We start from the raw sequence: 21,821 nt of genomic DNA, 5'->3' as shown, positions 1-21,821 counted from the left end.
TATGTAGTGTCCTTCTTTGTCTCTTGTAATAGTCTTTATTTTAAAGTCTATTTTGTCTGATATGAGAATTGCTACTCCAGCTTTCTTTTGATTTCCATTTGCATGGAATATCTTTTTCCATCCCCTCACTTTCAGTCTGTATGTGTCCCTAGGTCTGAAGTGGGTGTCTTGTAGACAACATATATACAGTTCTTGTTTTTGTATCCATTCAGTCATCTATGTCTTTTGGTTGGAGCATTTAATCCATTTACATTTAAGGTAGTTATCGATGTTTATGTTCCTATTACCATTTTCTTAATTGTTTTGGGTTTATTTTTGTAGGTCTTTTCCTTCTCTTGTGTTTCCTGCCTAGAGAAGTTCCTTTAGCATTTGTTGTAAAGCTGGTTTGGTGGTGCTGAATTCTCTTACCTTTTGCTTGTCTGTAAAGGTTTTAATTTCTCCATCAAATCTGAATGAGATCCTTGCTGGGTAGAGTAATCTTGGTTGTAGGTTTTTTTCCTTCATCACTTTAAATATGTCCTGCCACTCCCTTCTGGCTTGGAGAGTTTCTGCTGAAAGATCCGATGTTAACCTTATGGGGATTCCTTTGTGTGTTATTTGTTGTTTTTCCCTTGCTGCTTTTAATATGTTTTCTTTGTATTTAATTTTTGACAGTTTGATTATTATGTGTCTTGGCGTGTTTCTCCTTGGGTTTATCCTGTATGGGACTCTCTGTGCTTCCTGGACTTGATTGACTATTTCCTTTCCTATATTAGGGAAGTTTTCAACTATAATCTCTTCAAATATTTTCTCAGTCCCTTTCTTTTTCTCTTCTTCTTCTGGGACCCCTATAATTCGAATGTTGGTGCGTTTAATGTTGTCCCAGAGGTCTCTGAGACTGTCCTCAATTCTTTTCATTCTTTTTTCTTTATTCTGCTCTGCAGTAGTTATTTCCACTATTTTATCTTCCAGGTCACTTATCCGTTCTTCTGCTTCAGTTATTCTGCTATCGATTCCTTCTAGAGAATTTTTAATTTCATTTATTGTGTTGTTCATCATTGTTTGTTTGCTCTTTAGTTCTTCTAGGTCCTTGTTAAACCTTTCTTGAATTTTCTCCATTCTATTTCCAAGATTTTGCATCATCTTTACTATCATTACTCTCAATTCTTTTTCAGGTAGACTGACTATTTCCTCTTCGTTTGTTTGGTCTGGTGGGTTTTTAGCTTGCTCCTTCATCTGCTGTGTGTTTGTCTGTCTTCTCATTTTGCCTAACTTACTCTGTTTGGGGTCTCCTTTTCGCAGCCTGCAAGTTCATAGCTCCCGTTGTTTTTGGTGTCTGCCCCAGTAGGTAAGGTTGGTTCAGTGGGTTGTCTAGGTTTCCTGGTAGAGCAGACTGGTGCCTGTGTTCTGATGGATTAGGCTGCAACTCATCTTTCCGGTGGACAGGACTGCATCCGGTGTTTTGTTTTGGGGTGTCTGTGAACTTACGATGATTTTAGGCTGCCTCTCTGCTAATTGGTGGGGTTGTGTTCCTGTCTTGCTAGTTGTTTGGCATAGGGTGTCCAGCACCGTAGCTTGCTGGTCGTTGAGTGGAGCTGGCTCGTAGCATTGAGATGGAGATCTCTGGGAGAGCTTTCACCGTTTGATATTACGTGGGGCTGGGCGGTCTCTGGTAGACCCATATCCTGAACTCGGCTCTCCCACCTCAGAGGCTCAGGCCTGACGCCTAGCCAGAGCACCAAGACCCTGTCAGCCACGCAGCTCAGAAGAAAAGGGAGAGATAGGAAGGGAGAGAGGGAGGGAGGGAGGGAGGGAGGGAGGGATAAAAGGAAGGAAAGAAGGAAGGAAGGAAGGGAGGGAGGGAGGGAGGGAGGAAGGAGGGGAAAAATATAGAATAAAATAATTAAAATTAAAAATTAAAAAAATATTAAAAAGAAAAAAAAAGGAAAGGAAGGAGAGAGTAACCAAACCAAAAACAAATCCACCAATGATAACAATTGCGAAAAACTACACCCCAAAAAAACCAAAAAACCAACAGAATCCTAGGATAAATTGTAAAAGCAAAGCTATACAGACAAAATCACAGAAAGCATATGCATACACACTCAAAAAAAGAGAAAAAGGAAAAAATATATATTTTTTTTAAAAAGGAAGAGAGCAACCAAATCAATGAACAAATCTACCCATGATAATAAGCTCTAAATACCAAACTAAGATAAACATAAATCCAGAAACAAATTAGATGCAGAAAGCAAACCCCAAGTCTACAGTTGCTCCCAAAGTCCATCGCCTCAGCTTTGGGATGATTCACTGTCTATTCAGGTATTCCAGAGATGCAGGGTACATCAAGTTGATTGTGGAGATTTAATCTGCTGCTCCTGCCCAGAGGTGCAAGTCCCATCCCTATCCTTTTGTCTCTGTTTTTCGTTTTTTCTTTTGCCCTACCCAGGTACGTGGGGAGTTTCTTGCCTTTTGGGAAGTCTGAGGTCTTCTGCCAGTGTTCAGTAGGTGTTCTGTAAGAGTTGTTCCACATGTAGATGTATTTTTGATGTATCTGTGGGGAAGAAGGTGATCTCCACGTCTTACTCCTCGTCCATCTTGAATAACTTCCCCCCATAATAACTTAACTATTCTTACTTGCAGTTTCTTCCCCTTCTAATCTTTCAAACGCTATCCCCAGAGGTCTCTAACACACAAATCTAATTATGGCTACAATCTTAAAATACAAAAATAGCGCCCATTACTTATACATAAAACTCTTAACAATCAGGGCTCTTTGACATCATCCACACATCACAAACTCTACACCCCAACCCCACTGAGTTTGTTCAACCTTCTTCAAGCATACATCTCTACACCTCTGTACGTACTGCTCCTTCAACCTAGAATGCTCTTCCCTCTCTTTCTCCCCTGTTAAATACCTCAGATTCTGCACAAAATTATTCTCTTATCCACACAGTCAACACTCCCACACCAAGGCACTCCTTTCTCTGGGTGTTAGTACTTGGTAATTTGTATTAACACATATCATACTATATTATAATTATTTTTCTTCTTCTCCAGACTGTGGAGGTCCTTAAAGAGAGTAACCTTAGTCACCTTTACATCTCCAAAGTGTATGGCTCATGATACACTGAATAAACAAATGAATGGATGTAGTGTAGCCACAAGTTTGAAATCATTTGTTTAGAACTTAAAATAATTTAACTTTCACATTATAAATGATGGTTAAGCATCAAGTTCAGCTTATTACATAACATATAATAAGCACTGTATCAACTACAACCAGAGACAACGATAAAATGATTTCAATGAGAGTAAAGCATAAGTTAGGAGGATAAAATAAATGTGAAGAAAGGGTATCTGAACACTTTTGTTTCATTAGTACCCTGGAGTTAATCCTCCTGGGCATCAGCAACATCTTAATTATTTATATTTAATTTATATAAAAGGTACCTCTTTATAATTCTTCAGCTGCAAAAACAACATTATCTCTAAATCAATCATTTCCTTTATATTCTTAATTAGGGAACAACAGTTGTTTTTTCAGGGAGTAAGACAAGGGCTTCAGGCTGTTCACACCCATGGATCCTTTGTGAGTAGGATATTTAGCCTACCTTAGATACTGTGGCATACTGTGTTTTCCAATCATGGCCATATCGATATTCTACAACCCACATGCTCTTCTTACAATGTGATACTGACCAGTTCTCCAACATCAGGTGCAGTCTATGTTCCTTCCCCTTGAATCTGGGCAGGACTGTGACTTCCAAGGCTAGATCATAAAAAGCATTATGTGTAGCTACACTGCTTCAGCCTAGCTTTCATGTAGCAATATTTGTGTGTTTTCCCTTCCTTCCTCTCTCTTTTTTTCCATCTCTCTCTGTCTCTCAGTATACATGCCTTGGGAGCCCTAAGCCATAGGTTAAAAAAATCTTGGATACCCTGAAGCTGCTGTGCTGCAAAGATTTCATGAGAAGGCTAAAAAGAACAGATATACACCAAGATATATGAGGCTTCCATACACAGGTATCAAGGTAAGTGAGTGAGTGATCCTTTAAGATGATTCCAGGCCTCAGCCCCCAAGCAAACCTAGCTAACTCCAAATGAAACCAAGAAAAGCTATCTCCAACTGAACCCTGGCCAGACAGCAGATTCATGAGCCAAATAAGTTTAAACCACTAAGTTTGGGGATAATCTGTTATACAGCCTTAGTAATAACCTAAAAAGATACCAAGTTCAAACTTGAAGAAGAGCAGCTGATATTTTTAAAAGAGTTGGGTATAGGTGTTGAGTATTTTGTAAAAAGACTGCTGATGTCTTCTGTGGAAGATTTTATATTCTTCTTTCACAGTAATTAGTTTTTATTATTTTACCTATGAGTGGATTAGACTCAAAGTTAATAAATTATTTACCCTAATAAATATTCATGTATACTTCCATTAGGATGGACACAAAATATAATTTACCCTATCTTCAAAAAAAGGAGCTCTCTACTTTCCCTAAAAGTATAAACATATGAAATCTGGAAATTTATTAAAACTCTAAACAAGCATCAAAAGGTTTGAAAATCAAAGTACAGTAGACCCTTGAACAATTCAGGAGTTGGGGCACTGACCCCTGCGCAATTGAAAATTTGAGTAACTTTATAATCAGCCTTATGTACCCATAGTTCCACATCCTCAGGTTCAACCAACCACAGATCATGTAGTACTATAGTATTTATTTTTAAAACTTCTGTGTATAAGTGGACTGAAGCAGTTCAAATCCATTTTGTTCGAGGACCAACTGTATATACATACAAACATTTATGAACAGGGACGTAGACTATATATTATTTATAGTATAGAAAAAATAGAAACAATGATAATAAAAGAACACAAATAAAATTACTGTAAAGACAAATAATGAGATACTATACAGTAGTTATTAAAAAACATGTTCCAGAATAACAAATGATATAAGAAATTATTTCCAATATAAGTAATAAAGAAAATCATATCTACAGAATGATGTCTCTTTCATAAGGCAAAAAAAAAAAAAAATCCACGTATGGAAAACAAATGTGAAAGGATACGCACAAAAATGTTTACCAGTGACTAGCTCTGAATGCTAATATAAGGAGTGATTTTTATTTTCATTTTTGTGTTTTCCTACAGTTTCCAAATGTTTTACTTTTTAATAGGAACATCACGCAACCATTAAAAGCAAGAAAAAATAAATAAACATTTAAAGCTCCAAAAAAACCTCTGTTGCAGCTTCCTGGTCAATAAATTACAGATCTAAATCTCTCGGTCTAATATTGTATATGCGTGGTAAGCAGATTTTAGGTACAACTAACTACTCTGTCAAATTTTTCTACACTCACTTTTTTCTTAATGATTAAATCATAAAAATAATGTCTGTCTCTTTACAACAATCTGATCTATTCTTAGACAAATTTTAATCATGATCTCAATTGTGTACAATCAACAGAGATTCTAAGCCACTAATGATTCTGCAAAGCCTATAATTCTATTAAAAGAATCAGAACGGACTCCTAATACTTTCAAATATTTTCAATACTCTCCTAATACTTTAAAGATCGAAATTTAATCTTTTAAGGCAAAAAAGGGTTCTAAACCCCCTTCCCTTCAAGTTATACTTAAATACATTGATAGAATTCTAACAACTTCCCAAACACAAAGCTCAAGAACATTTATTTTATTTTACTTACTAATGTTCAAATGTAGTACTAAACAACCCTTTCAGCAAATCAATTCACACAGTCACTTTGAGGTTCATTTTATACCTAATTCATTACAGTATGCCCTCAAAAAGAGAATGCTATCAAAAGAAGATAATGGGGGGGTGAATACGCTGGATTCTATCGACAAGTTATGCATTGCTAACATATGCTCCTTACAAGCTGAAATGACCTGTGCCATATTCTTAATACAGAACTTCAGAACCTTAATCACTTATTTCTTCAGATACTACATAGATGTAGAACTATTATTTAGGGAAACTTCGGGGTCTGCTCAAAGATATGGCTATGACTTACCAAGGAAGAATGAAAGTCTTGGTTTTTAGTTTTCAGTATCAACCTCCTAATTTAAAAAGCCAAAGACTATGATCTCCCCATTAGCAGAATTCAAAGTGTTCACACTCTTACTCTACATCTGTCCAGAGATATAAGCCTTGAGTTAATCTAGTTCCAGCACCTATCAAAAGTCCAGGAATAATCAGTAGATAATGATGTTCCAAAGATTTAGCTACAAGGATAATAACTGCAGTATAATTTATAATTTTTTAATTTAAAACAATTCAAAAATATAATGACAGGATAGTGGTTAAATTAACTGTGATACATCCCTACAGTAGAATATAATGTAGTCATTGAAAATGTTCACCACTGCTTCCCTGGTACTTATGCCTAGTGTAGTGTCCAATACATGTTAAGTACCTAATAAGTATCTACTGAGCAATGCTTTAAACTTGATTTCAAAAAATGTTTATAATATATAGTTAAGTAGAAAAAGTTAATAATAAAATCGTATTTTGTGGTTTTCAACCATTAATATTTAAATATTTGTTTATTATAGATAGATATACAGATACGCAGACAAATTAGTAGGCTATACATTTAAGTGTTAATTTTAACTGTGTCCAGGTGGTATTCTTTTTGTTCAACTGAATTTTCTAATTTCTTCACAACAATCTAGTATTGATTTAGAAATATTTTTTTAATACTTAAATATATCAGTCTTGTCCCTACATCAGTCAAAACTTTAATCCTTTCAGTGATTTATTTCCCTAGCTGCCTTGAGAGGAAAAGCAATAATATTAACGACTAACAAGAATTTAATATGCCAATATTCTAAAAAATTCTACATTTTTAAACAGCAGTACCACAACTTTATGTGCATATTATGGTTGAACAAATAAGAAAATATACTGTAGATACTGAGAGATAGAAAACTTAAAAATAAGCAAAGAAGGGGACTTCCCTGGTGGTCCAGTGGCTAAGACTCCGAAGGGGGTCTGGGGTTTGATCCCTGGTCAGAGAACTAGATCCCACGTGCCGCAACTAAGAGTGCACATGCTGCAACTAAAGATCCCGCGTGCCGCAACAAATATCTCGCGTGCCACAACTAAGACCCGGCACAGCCAAATAAATAAATATTTTAAAATAAATAAATAAGGAAAGAGGGCAGGCTAAAATAAGCCCTGTGGTATTGGATTGGAATCAGAAGTAACAGTACTGAACTCATGGGGGTTTCTTTAGATGTACAGATAAGCAGATAGAGAAATAAATACAGATATGTATGTATATGTATGAGTTAGCATACATATATTCTTCTAGTCCTGTCTATTGAGAGAGCCTAGAAATGATGACACCCCAGCAGCAATGAGCACATCTAGCACCCTAACCCGGGTTTCTGAATACTGCTCTTGAATTTAAAAAAACAGAGCTCCTTGGAAAGTATCTTATAGTACCAGAAAGTACGGAAGAGCTCAAAAAAAAAAAAAAATAGGAGCATGCCAAAAGGGCACAAGAGCCATCCTGAAAGAACTTCCAATGCCAAAGCTGGAATACTTTGATCAACAAAACCAGTAATGACAGTAGTAGATTATAACACATAGAATAAAATAAATATCTATAAGTCCACGTTGATATATGTAAATAATTGAATAAATAAGTGAGACAAGAGAGTCAGTTGTCCCTTCCAGAAGAATTATAATAAATATAGAGGGAATGAAGAAAACAGAAAATCACCAAACGAATATCGTATTTTAACTGTTGCAAGCAAGATCCACTGCTAAACGCTAAAACGGTGGGTGAAAGTTTAAGAAGAAACAGTATATTTGCATAGATTCAAAATATCTCTCCCAATACAAACTTCCAATTGTAAGATAAGTAAGTTCTAGGAATGTAACATACAACATGATAAAGATAATGAACACTGATGTACGTTATAAATAGAAGTTGTTAAAAGAATAAATCCAAAGAGTTCTCATCACAAGGGAAAAAATTTCTTTCTATTTCTTTAATGTTGTATCTATATGAGATGATGGATGTTCACTAAACCTACTGTGGTAATCATTTCATGATGTATGTAAGAAAAATCATTATATTGTACACCTTAAACTTATGGAGTGCTATATGTCAATTTTACCTCAATAAAACTGGGGGAAAAAAACAAGATATCTCTCCCAAGATATCTATTTATTAAAGAGAAAGAATAACTTTACAATGGAGTAACCATGCAGACACCATCTTAACCAGGTGATCAAGATTGACATCACCAGTAATAAGACATATCATCATTATGTACCCCTGATAGGACACACTGAGAAGGTCACAACACTTCTGTGGTATTCTTCTCAAATAGCCACAACCTTAATCTAATCACACATGATTAGAAACATAAGACAAACCCAAACTGAGGGATTCAACAAAATATTGCCTAGTATTCTTTAAAAGTGTCATGGTCATGAAAGAAAAAAGACAAGAACTGTCATAGACTTAAGGAAATCAATGCAATGTGAGATCCTGAATTAGATCCTAAAACAGAAAAATGACATTAGTGAAAAAATTGAAGAAATCCAAATAATGTCTATAGTTTAAAATATACCCATGTTAATTTCCTTATGTTGATAACTGTACTATGGTTATGTAAGACATGAACACTGGGGGAAGCTGAGTGAAGGGTAGATGGAAACTGTACTATTTCTGTAAATTTAAAGTTACTTGAAAATTAACAGTTTTAAAAAACATTGCTGTACAACTAAAAATAAGAGAAATGTATTTAGTAAGTACATTCATAATACAAATTCATAATACAAATTATGAATTTCTAATGGTGGAGCTTCAGAGCAAGATGCATAAAGCAATGTCCTAAAGCAAAGCATTTCACTTCACTTAAGGTATTAAGCAGAAAAGAAGTAGCAGTCAATACAGAGGTATTTAAAACCAGGTATACATACACACAAATAAACTCAAATTGGATTAAAGACCTAAATGGGGACTTCCTTGGTGGCGCAGTGGTTGAGAATCCACCTGCCAGTGCAGGGGACACGGGTTCAAGCCTTGGTCCGGGAAGCTCCCACATGCCGCGGGACAACTAAGCCCGTGTGCCACAGCTCCTGAGCCTGCGCTCTAGAGCCTGTGAGCCACAACTACTGAGCCCGCATGCCACAACTACTGAAGCCCATGTGCCTAGAGCCGTGCTCCGCAACAAAAGAGGCCACTGCAATGAGAAGCCCACGCACCGCAATGGAGAGTGGCCCCCACTTGCCACAACTAGAGAAAGCCTGCACACAGCAATGAAGACCCAATGCAGCCAAAAATAAACAAATAAATAAATAAATAAATTTTTTTTTGGAAAAAAGACCTAAATGTAAGGCCGGATACTATAAAACTCTTAGAGAAAAACAGGAAGAACACTCTTGACATAAATAGCAGCGATATCTTTTTGGATCCACCTCTTAGAGTAATGAAAATAAAAACAAAAACAAACAAATGGGACCTAATTAAACTTAAAACCTTTTGCACAGCAAAGGAAATCATAAACAAAAAGACAACCCTCAAAATGGGAGAAAATATTTGCAAATGAAGCGACCAACTAGGGATTAATCCCCAAAATATACAAACAGCTCATGCAGCTCAATATCAAAAAAACAAACAACCCAATCAAAAAAACAAACAGGGACTTCCCTGGCAGTCCAGTGGTTAAGACACCATGCTTCCAATGTAGGGGGGCAGGGGTTCAATCCCTGGACAGGGAACTAAGATCCCACATGCCATGCGGTGTGGCCAAAATAATAATAATAATTTTTTTAAATGGGAGGAAGATCTAAATATACATTTTTCCCATTTTTCCAAAGAAGACATACAGATGGCCAGAAAGCACATGAAAAGATGCTCATCATCACTAATTACTAGAGAAATGAAAATCAAAACTACAATGAGGTACCACCTCACACCAGTCAGAATGGCCATCATCAAAAAATCTACAAACAATAAATGCTGGAGAGGGTGTGGAGAAAAGGGAACCCTCCTGCACTGTTGCTGGGAATGTAAACTGATACAGCCACTAAGGAGAACAGTATGGAGGTTGCTTAAACAACTAAAAATAAAACTACCATATGACCCAGCAATCCTGCTACTGGGCATATACCCTGAGAAAACCATAATTCAGAAAGAGTCATACCACAATGTTGATTGCAGCTCTATTTACAATAGCCAAGACATAGAAGCAACCTAAGTGTCCATCGACAGAGGAATGGATAAATAAGATATGGTACATATATACAATGGAATATTACTCAGCCATAAAAAAGAACAAAATAATGCCATTTGCAGCAACACGGATGGACCTAGAGATTGTCACACTGAGTAAAGTCAGTCAGACCCATGGACAGAGGAATGGATAAATAAGATATGGTACATATATACAATGGAATATTACTCAGCCATAAAAAAGAACAAAATAATGCCATTTGCAGCAACACGGATGGACCTAGAGATTGTCACACTGAGTAAAGTCAGTCAGACAGAGAAAGACAAATATCATATGATATTGCTTATATGTGGCACCTAAAAACTGGTACAAATCAACTTATTTACAAAACAGAAATAGAGTCACAGATGTAGAAAACAAACTTATGGTTACTAGAAGAGAAAGAGGTTGGGGGAGGGATAAACTGGGAGACTGGGATTGTCATATACACACTACTACACATAAAATAGATAACTAATAAGTTCCCTGTAGAGCACAGGGAACTCTACTCCATACTCTGTAATGACCTATATGGGAAAAGAATCTAAAAAAGAGTGGATATATGTATAACTGATTCATTTGCTGTACACCTAAAACTAACACAACCTTGTAAATCAACTATACTCCAATAAAAATTCTTAAAAATCAAATACATAAATAAATAATAAAACTGGGTATAATAGCAATGTAAAATTTCTTTTTTAACTCCCTCATCTACCTCACTTAAGCTAAATCCAGAATTTTTTTGGCTGCATGGCACGGCTTGTGGGATCTTAGTTCCCCGACAAGGGATCGAACCCGGGCCCACAGCAGTGAAAGCATGGAGTCCTAATCACTGAACCACCTGGGAATTCCCTAAATCCAGAATTTTTTCTTTTTTTTCTTTCTTTCTTTCTTTATTTTTGGCTGTGTTGGGTCTTCATTGCTGCGCGTGGGCTTTCTCTAGTTGCAGTGAGTGGGGGCTATTCTTTACTGTGGTGTGTGGGCTTCTCATGGCGGTGGCTTCTCTTGTTGCGGAACACAGGCTCTAGGAGCGCGGGCTTCAGTAGTTGTGGCGCGCAGGCTCTAGAGTGCAGGCTCAGTAGCTGTGGCACACAGGCTTAGGTGCTCTGCGGCATGTGGGATCTTCCCAGACCAGGGATAGAACCCGTGTCCCCTGCACTGGCAGGTGGATTCTTAACCACTGCGCCACCAGGGAAGTCCCAGAATTTTAAATGAAGAAACACACCCCAAAAATCTGAAGTAAGCCAAGGTAGAAAAAGAGTATCCAAAGCCATGCTCTCTGTGTGGTCTTGTAAGGTACTCTTGATTCGTCTCACAGCCCTCCTTTATGATTTCTTCTTCTCCCTCTTTGTTCCAAAAAATACACCAAATTAAAGTCCTCCGTGTATAATAAGAATGTTTCAGAGAAAAGTCTCTAATAAATTATTATAATGAAAATCAAGGTACTATGGCATTTAAATCACAAAATTCTATAGGAAAAAAAGATTATCTTTCTAAAAACACAGATTAAAATTTTTTAAACACCTCCTATGTAGGTAGAAACTTCATTTTACTTGTTTTGCTACTCTTGGCTTACATGAAAGAAATAAATAAATTTTTTAAAAAGTATGTTTAAAAGGACATACAGGGCTTCCCTGGTGGCGCAGTGGTTGCGCGTCCGCCTGCCGATGCAGCGGAACTGGGTTCGCGCCCCGGTCTGGGAGGATCCCACATGCCGCGGAGCGGCTGGGCCCGTGAGCCATGGCCGCTGAGCCTGCGCGTCCGGAGCCTGTGCTCCGCAACGGGAGAGGCCACAACAGAGGGAGGCCCGCATACCAAAAAAAAAAAAAAAAAAAAGGACATACATACTCCAAACGGTAAATTTCAGCACATGACTTGAATACAATTCTTCAACAACTACAGCATCATAAATGAATGAATCTCAGGTGCTCTAATATATTCAGTCATCAAAGAAATGAGTTCTGTTCTATATAAATCTAAAATAAGACTTGGAAAGTATACTGGAAAATTTTACAATGATTTAAACAAGGCTGGTTCCAGAAAGGGTTTCCTAGCTAACCCTTGGTTAATCAGGATATACCATTCTCCAAAAAACACTGATTAATTATGGATTTACAGTATTTTCTTTAAAATTTTATTAAAAAGACAAATACCAAAATACTTTCAATATTATTAACTCTAAAGGTAATGCAAAGGTTAAGAGCAAAACTAATACATACCTTATGTAACTCCAAAGATGAAGGCTTTTTCCTTTTCCCTTCTGTGACAATTTCTACAAAGACATGGTAAAAATTATCATTTAACATTAAATGAGATAACATAACAGAATAAATCTTTTCAGTTATCTTTTGTTTCAAATGAACTTCTTGTTACATTTACAATTTACATTGATACATTTTACAGAACCTGAAGGACTAAAGGTCAAAAATAATTAAAGAGTAGCAGATTCTCAAAAAATCTCTCAATTAAACAATATACATATGATGACAATTGAAAAAAGAAAGTTGGTTCTAAGAACTCAATAAGAAATTCCTTGGCAAAAATCCTAGTATCCAGTAGGTCTTCGATTTATGTTGGTTGAACCATAAGACCAGATAAATTCTTATAATGGGGGGTGGGGGGGCCTCAAGGGAGGAGAACAGAAGGTGAGGGCTACATACCTAAGCATTTATGCAACAGAGAACAGCTTAAGTCTTTCCTCACCAACATTTTTCAGACTTCTACGGGATTTTCTTTTATGATTCTTTCATTCAGTCAGCAAATAATTACTGAATGTATATCATGTGTCTGGCACTGTGCTAGCCAGTGGGTATAGTGTAGTAAGCAAATTAAACACAGCCTAAGTCTTCCTGGAACTTACAATTCACTGAAATTTCTCACAAATTTCATAATAAAAATGAATGGTAGAGACCCACACAAATGTGATCACCTATTTATGACAAACACACCACTGCAATTCAGTGGAAAAGGGATGATCTTTTCCATGAGTAATGCTGACACAATTTGATAACCAAACAAGGTAAACAAATAAGTAATAAACATCACACTATATCAAAAATTATTTTTAAATTGATCATAAATTTAAATGTCAAAGACAAATAAACGGGCTTCCCTGGTGGCACAGTGGTTGAGAGTCCGCCTGCCGATGCAGGGGACACGGGTTCATGCCCCGGTCTGGGAGGATCCCACATGCCGCGGAGCGGCTAGTTCCGTGAGCCATGGCCACTGGGCCTGCGCGTCCGGAGCCTGTGCTCCGCAACGGGAGAGGCCACAACAGTGAGAGGCCGGCGTACCACAAAAAAAAAAAAAAAAAAAAAAGACAAATAAAGCTTCTAGAATAAAAATGAGGGGAATATCTTCATGACCTTGGGGTTGGCAAGGATCTCTCAAACAAGACTCAAGTAGTACTAATCCATAAAGGAAAGGATTAATAAGCTCAACTTCATTAAAACTGAAAACTTCTGCTCACCAAACCTCATCATTGAGTGAGAAGGCAAACCACAGACTGGAAGATTATTTATAACTCATGTATCTATGTACAGCATGGTGGCTATAGTTAATAATACTGTATAATACATATATCTGTCAAAGGACTCATAACCAGAACACATAAAGAACTCCTATAAAGCAAAGGCAAGACAATCCAATCTTCAAAATGGAAAAAAGCCTTGAATAGGTACTCCATAAAAAAGAATGTCCAGGGCTTCCCTGGTGGCGCAGTGGTTGAGAGTCTGCCTGCCGATGCAGGGTACACGGGTTCGTGCCCCGGTCCAGGAAGATCCCACATGCCACGGAGTGGCTGGGCCCGTGAGCCATGGCCGCTGAGCCTGCACGTCCGGAGCCTGTGCTCCATAACGGGAGAGGCCACAACAGTGAGAGGCCTGCGCACCGCAGAAAAAAAAAAAAAAAAAAAAGGAATATCAGTTGCTTAAATCACAGACAGACTCATTGAGTTAAAAATGCTTCTATCCTATTTTGCAGAATGTTTGCACATTTCTTTTAGTGACTACTATTGTGACTTCCCAAAATTTTAGGGGTTTTATAACTGAGTTGCTCCATCTGATACTAGGTTGGTATTGGAGCATTTTAATAAATGATGCATCGCTGCTTGTGACTGTCTGGTATAGCACAGTGCTCTAGAGTAAAAGTATTAAAGTCTGACAACCCAAATTTATATCTTGGCTTACGAGCTGTGACTTCTCTGAGACTCAGTGTCTCATCTCTAAAAAGGGGAGAATATCCAGCTTTTCAATTGCCAAGATTAAAGTGACATAGTCTAGTCTCCCAAAAGAAATAAAAGCAAAAATAAACAAACGGGACCTAATCAAACTTAAAAACTTTTGCACAGCAAAGGAAACAATCAACAAAACGAAAAGACAACCTACAGAATGGGAGAAAATATTTGCAAACGATGTGACTGACAAGAGCTTAATTTCCAAAATATACAAACAGCTCATACAACTCAGTATCAAAAAAACAAAATAAAATAAAACAAAACAACCCAATCAAAAAATGGGCAGAAGGGGCTTCCCTGGTGGCACCGTGGTTAAGAATCCACCTGCCAATGCAGGGGACACGGGTTCGAGCCCTGGTCCAGGAAGATCCCACATGCCACGGAGCAGCTAAGCCTGTGCGCCACAACTACTTAGCCTGCGCTCTAGAGCCCGCGTGCCACAACCACTGAAGCCCACGTGCCTAGAGCCCATGCTCCGCAACAAGAGAAGCCACCACGATGAGAAGCCCGCACACCGCAACGAAGAGTAGCACCGGCACGAAGGAGAAGCCACCACAATGAGAAGCCCGCACACCGCAACGAAGAGTAGCCCCCGCTCAAAGCAACTAGAGAAAGCCCGTGTGCAGCAACGAAGACGCAATGCAACCAAAAATAAAATAAATAAAATAAAAATAAAATTAAAAAAAAAATGGGCAGAAGACCTAAGTAGACATTTCTCCAAAGAAGACATGCAGATGGCCAAAAGGCACATGAAAAGATGCTCAATGTCACTAATTATTAGAGAAATGGAAATCAAAACCACAATGAGGTATCACCTCACACCAGAAAAGTCTACAAATAATAAATGCTGGAGAGGGTGTGGAGAAAAGGGAACCCTCCTACACTGTTGGTGGGAATATAAGTTGGTACTGCCACTATGGAAAACAGTATGCGGGTTCCTTTAAAAACAAAAAATGGGGACTTCCCTGGTGGTCCAGTGGTAAAGCATCCTCCTTCCAATGTAGGGGACATGGGTTCGACCCCTGGTTGGGGAACTAAGATCCCACATGCCACGGGGCCACATCTACTGAGCTCGCATGCCTCAACAAGAGAGCCCACATGTCACAAACCACAGAGTCCACGCACTCTGGACCCCACACGCCACAATTATACAGCCCACATGCCCTGGAACCCGCACACTGCAACTAGAGAGAAGAGAAGCCTGAGCACCACACAAAGACCCCACATGCTGCAACTAAGACCCAACACAGCCAAAATAAATAAATTAAATAAATAAATATTTTTTTAAATAATTAAAAAACAAAAAATAGAGGGGCTTCCCTGGTGGCGCAGTGGTTAAGAATCCACCTGCCAATGCAGGGGACATGGGTTCGAGCCCTGGTCCAGGAAGATCCCACATGCTGCAGAGCAACTAAGCCCATGCTCCACAGCTACTGAGCCTGCGCTCTAGAGCCCACAAGCCACAACTACTGAAGCCCGCGTGCCACAACTACTGAAGCCTGAGCGCCTAGAGCCCATGCTCTACAACAAGAGAAGCCACTGCAATGAGAAGCCCACGCACTGCAACAAAGAGTAACCCCCGCTCGCAGCAACTAGAGAAAGCCTGCACACAGCAACAAAGACCCAACGCAGCCAAAAATAATAAAATAAATAAATTAAATTTAAAAACAAACAGAAAATAGAGCTACCGTGATTCAGCAATCCCACTCCTGGGCATATACCCAGAAAAGACGAAAACTCTAATTTAAAAAGATACATGCACCCCAATGTTCATAGCAGCACTATTTATAATAGCCAAGACATGGAAGCAACCTAAGTGTCCATCAACAGATGACTGGATAAAGAAGATGCGGTGTGTGTACACACACACGCATGCACGCGCACACACACATATATATATATATAATGGAATATTACTCAGCCATAAAAAAGAATGAAATATTGCCATCTGCAGCAACATGAATGGACCCAGAGAATATCATATTAAGTGAAATAAGTCAGAAAAAGATAAATATTATACGATATTACTTGTATGCGGACTGTAAAAATTAATACAAATGAATCTAAATACAAAACAGAAAAAGACTCACAGACATAGAAAACAAACTTATGGTTACCAAAGGGGAAAGAGAGTGGGTGGAACAATAAATTACAAGTATGGGATTAACAGATACAAACTACTATACATAAAATAGATAAGCAACAAGGATTTACTATATAAAACAGGGAATAATATTCAATATCTTGTAATACCTATAATGGAAAATAATCTGAAAAACATATATACAGCTGAATCACTTTGCTGTACACCTGAAACTAACACAATAAATCAACTATATTTCAAAATAAAGGGAGATCATCTATATTAAAGTATTTAGAGTATGTCTGGCAAATACTGCAAAATAAATAACTATTATAATTACAATATTTTATACAAAAATACCCCTCTTGGGCTTCCCTGGTGGCGCAGTTGTTGAGAGTCCGCCTGCCGACGCAGGAGACATGGGTTCGTGCCCTGGTCCAGGAAGATCCCACATGCCGCGGAGCGGCTAAGCCCGTGAGCCATGGCCGCTGAGCCTGCGCGTCCGGAGCCTGTGCTCCATAACGGGAGAGGCCACAACAGTGAGAGGCCCGCGAACCGCAAAAAAAATAATAATAATAAAATAAAATAAAATACCCCTCTTTAAGAAACCTTAATGTACTTACATTAGCAAACAGAAAAATTGCTCTAATTATTCCCATATATGTCAAATAATCAGAAAGCGTGACTTTTTCTCAAGGAGCTTGTGGAACCATTCATTCATATATTACATAAACATTTATTTTAAATAACAGTAATAACCATTGCCAGGCACTATGCTAAGTACTTTACACAAATTATTTTATTTAATTTTACAAAAGTCTTTGAGCTCAGTAATGGCATTATCTCCATTTTATAGATGAAGAATTTAGGTTTGAAAAATCCGAATAACTTGCCCAAGGTCACCATGTTAATCCATCACTGGTCTGATCCCAGAGGTGGAATTCTTAATCAGAACACTCTAGGCATGCTGGATGCTATGGGGATAGGAAATGAATAAGACAGTCCCTGTCACAGAGTTAACAGTATAACAGCAGAGATTAAACAATTCAGCAAGCTAGAATATATGATGGAACCTGGTAAACATCACATAAGAGGTACAAACACCCATGGAAGTTCAAAAATAGGAATATTTTTAAAGTTTGAGTTAATTAGGAGATAGTTCTTTTTTTTTTTTTTTTTTTTTGCGTTACGCGGGCCTCGCACTGTTGTGGCCTCTCCCGTTGCGGAGCACAGGCCCCGGACGCGCAGGCCCAGCGGCCATGGCTCACGGGCCCAGCCGCTGCGCGGCACGTGGGATCCTCCCAGACCGGGGCACGAACCCGCGTCCCCTGCATCGGCAGGCGGACTCTCAACCACTGCGCCACCAGGGAAGCCCTAGGAGATAGTTCTTGAAATGGCACAATTGAACTGGGCTTTGAAGTAAGTTTTAGATAATAAGTTTTAGACAGGGAGAAATGGGTGGAAGGACAGTGCAACGCTAAGTGCAGCCAAAAAGTGAGTTATCAATATAGGTACATGTGATGAAGCAGCTCACATTAGCCAGCCTCCTAAATTACTGAAGACTCACATTAGAGTTATACATCTGAGAGGCAGGTTTGAGACAGCACCATTACAGCAAAGTTCCAGTCTGAATCTTTAGAGCTACTCAGTCCTATACATAACCCACTCCCTGTGTTACCATATCCCCCCTCTAATCTACTTTCCAATCCTCTGCCTTCTATCACCAGGCCTGGGAATCACATTCACCACCCTAGATTTCAATCCCTACAGCTTATTACCTTGCTATTCTCTCATCTCTTAGGTAATGCCACTCTACCCTTTCCACTACATTCTTTTTTTTTTCTTAACTTGACCCTTGAGTACATGTCTTTTTAATATTCTCTTTGTTTTGTTTTTTTTTTTATTGAGGTATAGTTTTCATCTACACTCTTCTCTAGCTCTTCCTCAGCCCACCAAATTCCTTTCCAAAGTCAATACAATTTCCTTAAATTCTGAATCTTCTCCTTGAACATTTCCTCCACCTTAGTTTAACTGAATCCTTTTTATTACATAAATTATACATTATACATCTTTTTATTTACTACACTATTTTTTTAAGACTCTCTCAAGAAGATTCTTCTCCCACTTATAAAAACAGGGGAAGGGATTAACAACCTCCTCCCCCTGCCACCACTTCCAATTAATGTTCATCCTTATTGCAATAATTCCTGCTTTAAAATTCCCATAGCTTGGGCTTCCCTGGTGGCGCAGTGGTTGCGCGTCCGCCTGCCGATGCAGGAGAACCGGGTTCGCGCACCGGTCTGGGAGGATCCCACATGCCGCGGAGCGGCTGGGCCCGTGGGCCATGGCCGCTGGGCCTGCGCGTCCGGAGCCTGTGCTCCGTAACGGGAGAGGCCACAGCGGTGTGAGGCCCCCGTACCACAAAAAAAAAAAAAAAAAAAATTCCCATAGCTTGTATGTATTATTACCTCACCCATATTGTAATTGCCATGTACTGACCCAAGACCCTCTCCAACATTCCTAGAATATTCTGATACTTGATTCATAGTTTTCCACTCTATCATTAAAACCTACCATCATACCGAAGCTCTAAAATTTTCATAAATCAAATCACTCAATACAATGGACTCATCTTAATTTACTCTAGTCCAACAAACTTCTTCATATCACATTCCCATTTCAACAACATGCATTCACAACTGGATTTAATAGGGTTACATTTCTCAAGCTCACAAATGTGAACCTCTCATTCTACAACATACTGTCCTTTAACCCTTCCATTTCCTCACTCTCACTGATCCCATTTTTTACCCCCACATGGTATAATACCCTTTAATCCTAAGTAAAACTAAATTCTTTTATTCCCCCCAAATTCTTGCTCCTAGACTGATTAGCACTGCTAAAGAAAGTCATTTAATTGTAGTAACCACAACTGGTACTATCTACAGACTCACACGTGTTTTAACAAATACTTTTTCAAAATTAGTTAATAGCTCTTTTATTCATCCCTAATTTACCTCCTACTCTATTTTGAGCTCCCAATACGACTTGAAAGTCCCTATTTCTCAAAAGATGATCTTGCCTATTTCACTTAGAAGCCATGATTGCAATATCCTTAACTTCTCAAAATTTATCTGTATCTTTATCCATCTTCCCACCTTTACACAAGTCTTATTTAACAAACTGTCCTGAGTCTATCCTCCCCCATTTCTTCTAAGACTTCACCCTATCAATTATCTCCTACCTGATATCGTTCTCTCTCCACTGAACCCTTTTCCATGCCATACAAACCTGATTTTTATAGTCTTTTTAAAATAATCCTTTCTACCTAATTTCATACTCAAGCTTGTTCCAAAATCTTTCCTTCACATCTCATCTTCTATTTCCTCACCACCACTCATTCATTTCGCCTCTTGAAATCTGGCTTTTGTCCCTACTGCTCTACTAAAATCTGTGGTAAAAAAAAAAAGTGACCTACTAATTGCCAAATCCAGCATCCTCATACTACTTTAACTCTCTGATTTACATTGCATTCACTCTCCCTTGCTTCCCAAACCTATCATACGCCTTCTAATCTGCCTATCTGCTCACCAGTGTCTCTTCCTCCTTACTTTGAAATTAAATATATGTGATGCAAGACTTTTCTCACTCCATACTCTTTCTGTGGGTAATTCTATCCATTTCAATGGCTTCAGCTAACATCACTGCAAATAAAGTAGTTTTACCATGATTAATTGTAGATTCTGGTTTTGAACTTCAATTATGGTTCATCAGACACTGCATAATATGCAGCCATCACCTGGACCTACTGAAAAAAGAAAGGTGTATCATCATGGAACACTAGATCCTCAAGCTGAAACTGGGGGAGGAGGGAAGAGTTTCAAAATCAAGCAAGTTTGAAAAAACTGCATGTTCAGTCAATCTCTTGGAGAGGCGGAATGTATAGTAGCATAGCAAAAGCTCTGAAAAATCCTGCAGTAAATAAAATTTTCTTATAACTACAGTTGTCCCATTTATTTGTCCATGAAACCTTTTTTCCAAGTAAGGTTCACTAACATCCTACGACAGTTAAAAAGATTAAAATTATATGTTTTGTAATCAGAAAGACCAGATTTTGAATCCTGGCTCTGCTTCTTGTATTGCTAACCGTTGCTTACCCTCCCTAAATTCCAGGTTCCTCATCTGTATATCAGAAATAATAATAACCACCTCAGAGGTTTTTGAAAGAATTATAACGTCTGTAAAATTCTTAGCACGCTGTTTAGTACCTAAGTACTAAAAAAAATTATCTATCCTTAACTGCAAATGAGAATGAACACAGATCTCCAAGGTTGTTGCCTAAACAGTTGATAACTTGAAATTTACTTCAACTTTCCTATTTTAATTCAAAAATTCATTTGGAAGGGTAAGCTGTGACGAAGTGAGAGAGTGGCAGGGACATATATGCACTACCAAATGTAAATTAGATAGCTAGTGGGAAGCTGCCGCATAGCACAGGGAGATCACCTCTGTGCTTTGTGACCACCGAGAGGGGTGGGATAGGGAGGGTGGGAGGGAGGGAGGGAGACGCAAGAGGGAAGAGATATGGGAACATATGTATATGTATAACTGATTCACTTTGTTGTAAAGGAGAAACTAACACACTATTGTAAAACAGTTATACTCCAATAAAGATGTTAAAAAAAAAATTCATTTGGAAGTTGTAATCTATGACTCTAATATATCTTTTATACTTTTGTTGTTGTTGTTAAACATTTCTAATAGTCATTCTCCCTTGAATGACCCATGCACTTTATTATTTCATTCGACTGTCACTAGACCTGTCTCTGATGCCAATAATTTAACTGTGTCCCCATCTAATTCACTGCTTTGATATGCTGGAAACCTGGAAATAAGATATTCATCTTTATTGGGGTAATAAATAACTTAAACACATAGATTCACTATAATAGGAAGAAAGCCTTCAGAAGCTTCTCATGAGTGAACTTTAGCATACAAACCATGTGATTTCTCCTCTCATGCTTAGAGGTGTTTTATGCTTGATTCCTGATTCATGGCCACATTCCAGAAAAGTAGGGTAATCAGAGTTTTTGTGGTTTTTCTACTTACAGAATTTTTCTTTATTAACTCATTTAAAAACAATAAACACGGGCTTCCCTGGTGGCGCAGTGGTTGAGAGTCCGCCTGCCGATGCAGGGGATACGGGTTCGTGCCCCGGTCCGAGAAGACCCCACATGCCGCGGAGCAGCTAGGCCCG

General features: G+C 38.3%; 1 protein-coding gene across 11 annotated transcripts in view; it reads right to left on the bottom strand.

Moving 5' to 3' along the window:
* The window catches only part of SENP7 (SUMO specific peptidase 7), a 152,664-nt gene that overhangs the window by 127,535 nt on the left and 3,308 nt on the right, over positions 1-21,821 (bottom strand). For 9 of the 11 annotated variants that reach the window (XM_007105431.4, XM_007105435.4, XM_007105432.4 and 6 more), the window contains exon 2: positions 12,467-12,519. In XM_007105431.4, coding sequence (XP_007105493.1) covers positions 12,467-12,519 — 53 coding nt within the window. Of the gene's footprint in view, positions 1-3,684; positions 3,755-12,466; positions 12,520-20,289; positions 20,373-21,821 lie in introns of all 11 variants that reach the window. The other 2 variants (XM_007105434.4, XM_028493872.2) reach the window with 2 other exon arrangements.

This window comes from Physeter macrocephalus, chromosome 1 (genome assembly GCF_002837175.3).
Source record: "Physeter macrocephalus isolate SW-GA chromosome 1, ASM283717v5, whole genome shotgun sequence".
In the NCBI taxonomy this organism is placed as follows: Eukaryota; Metazoa; Chordata; class Mammalia; order Artiodactyla; family Physeteridae; genus Physeter; species Physeter macrocephalus.
Note: the sequence above shows the minus strand (reverse complement) of the source record. Positions and strands in the feature narration are given on the sequence as shown.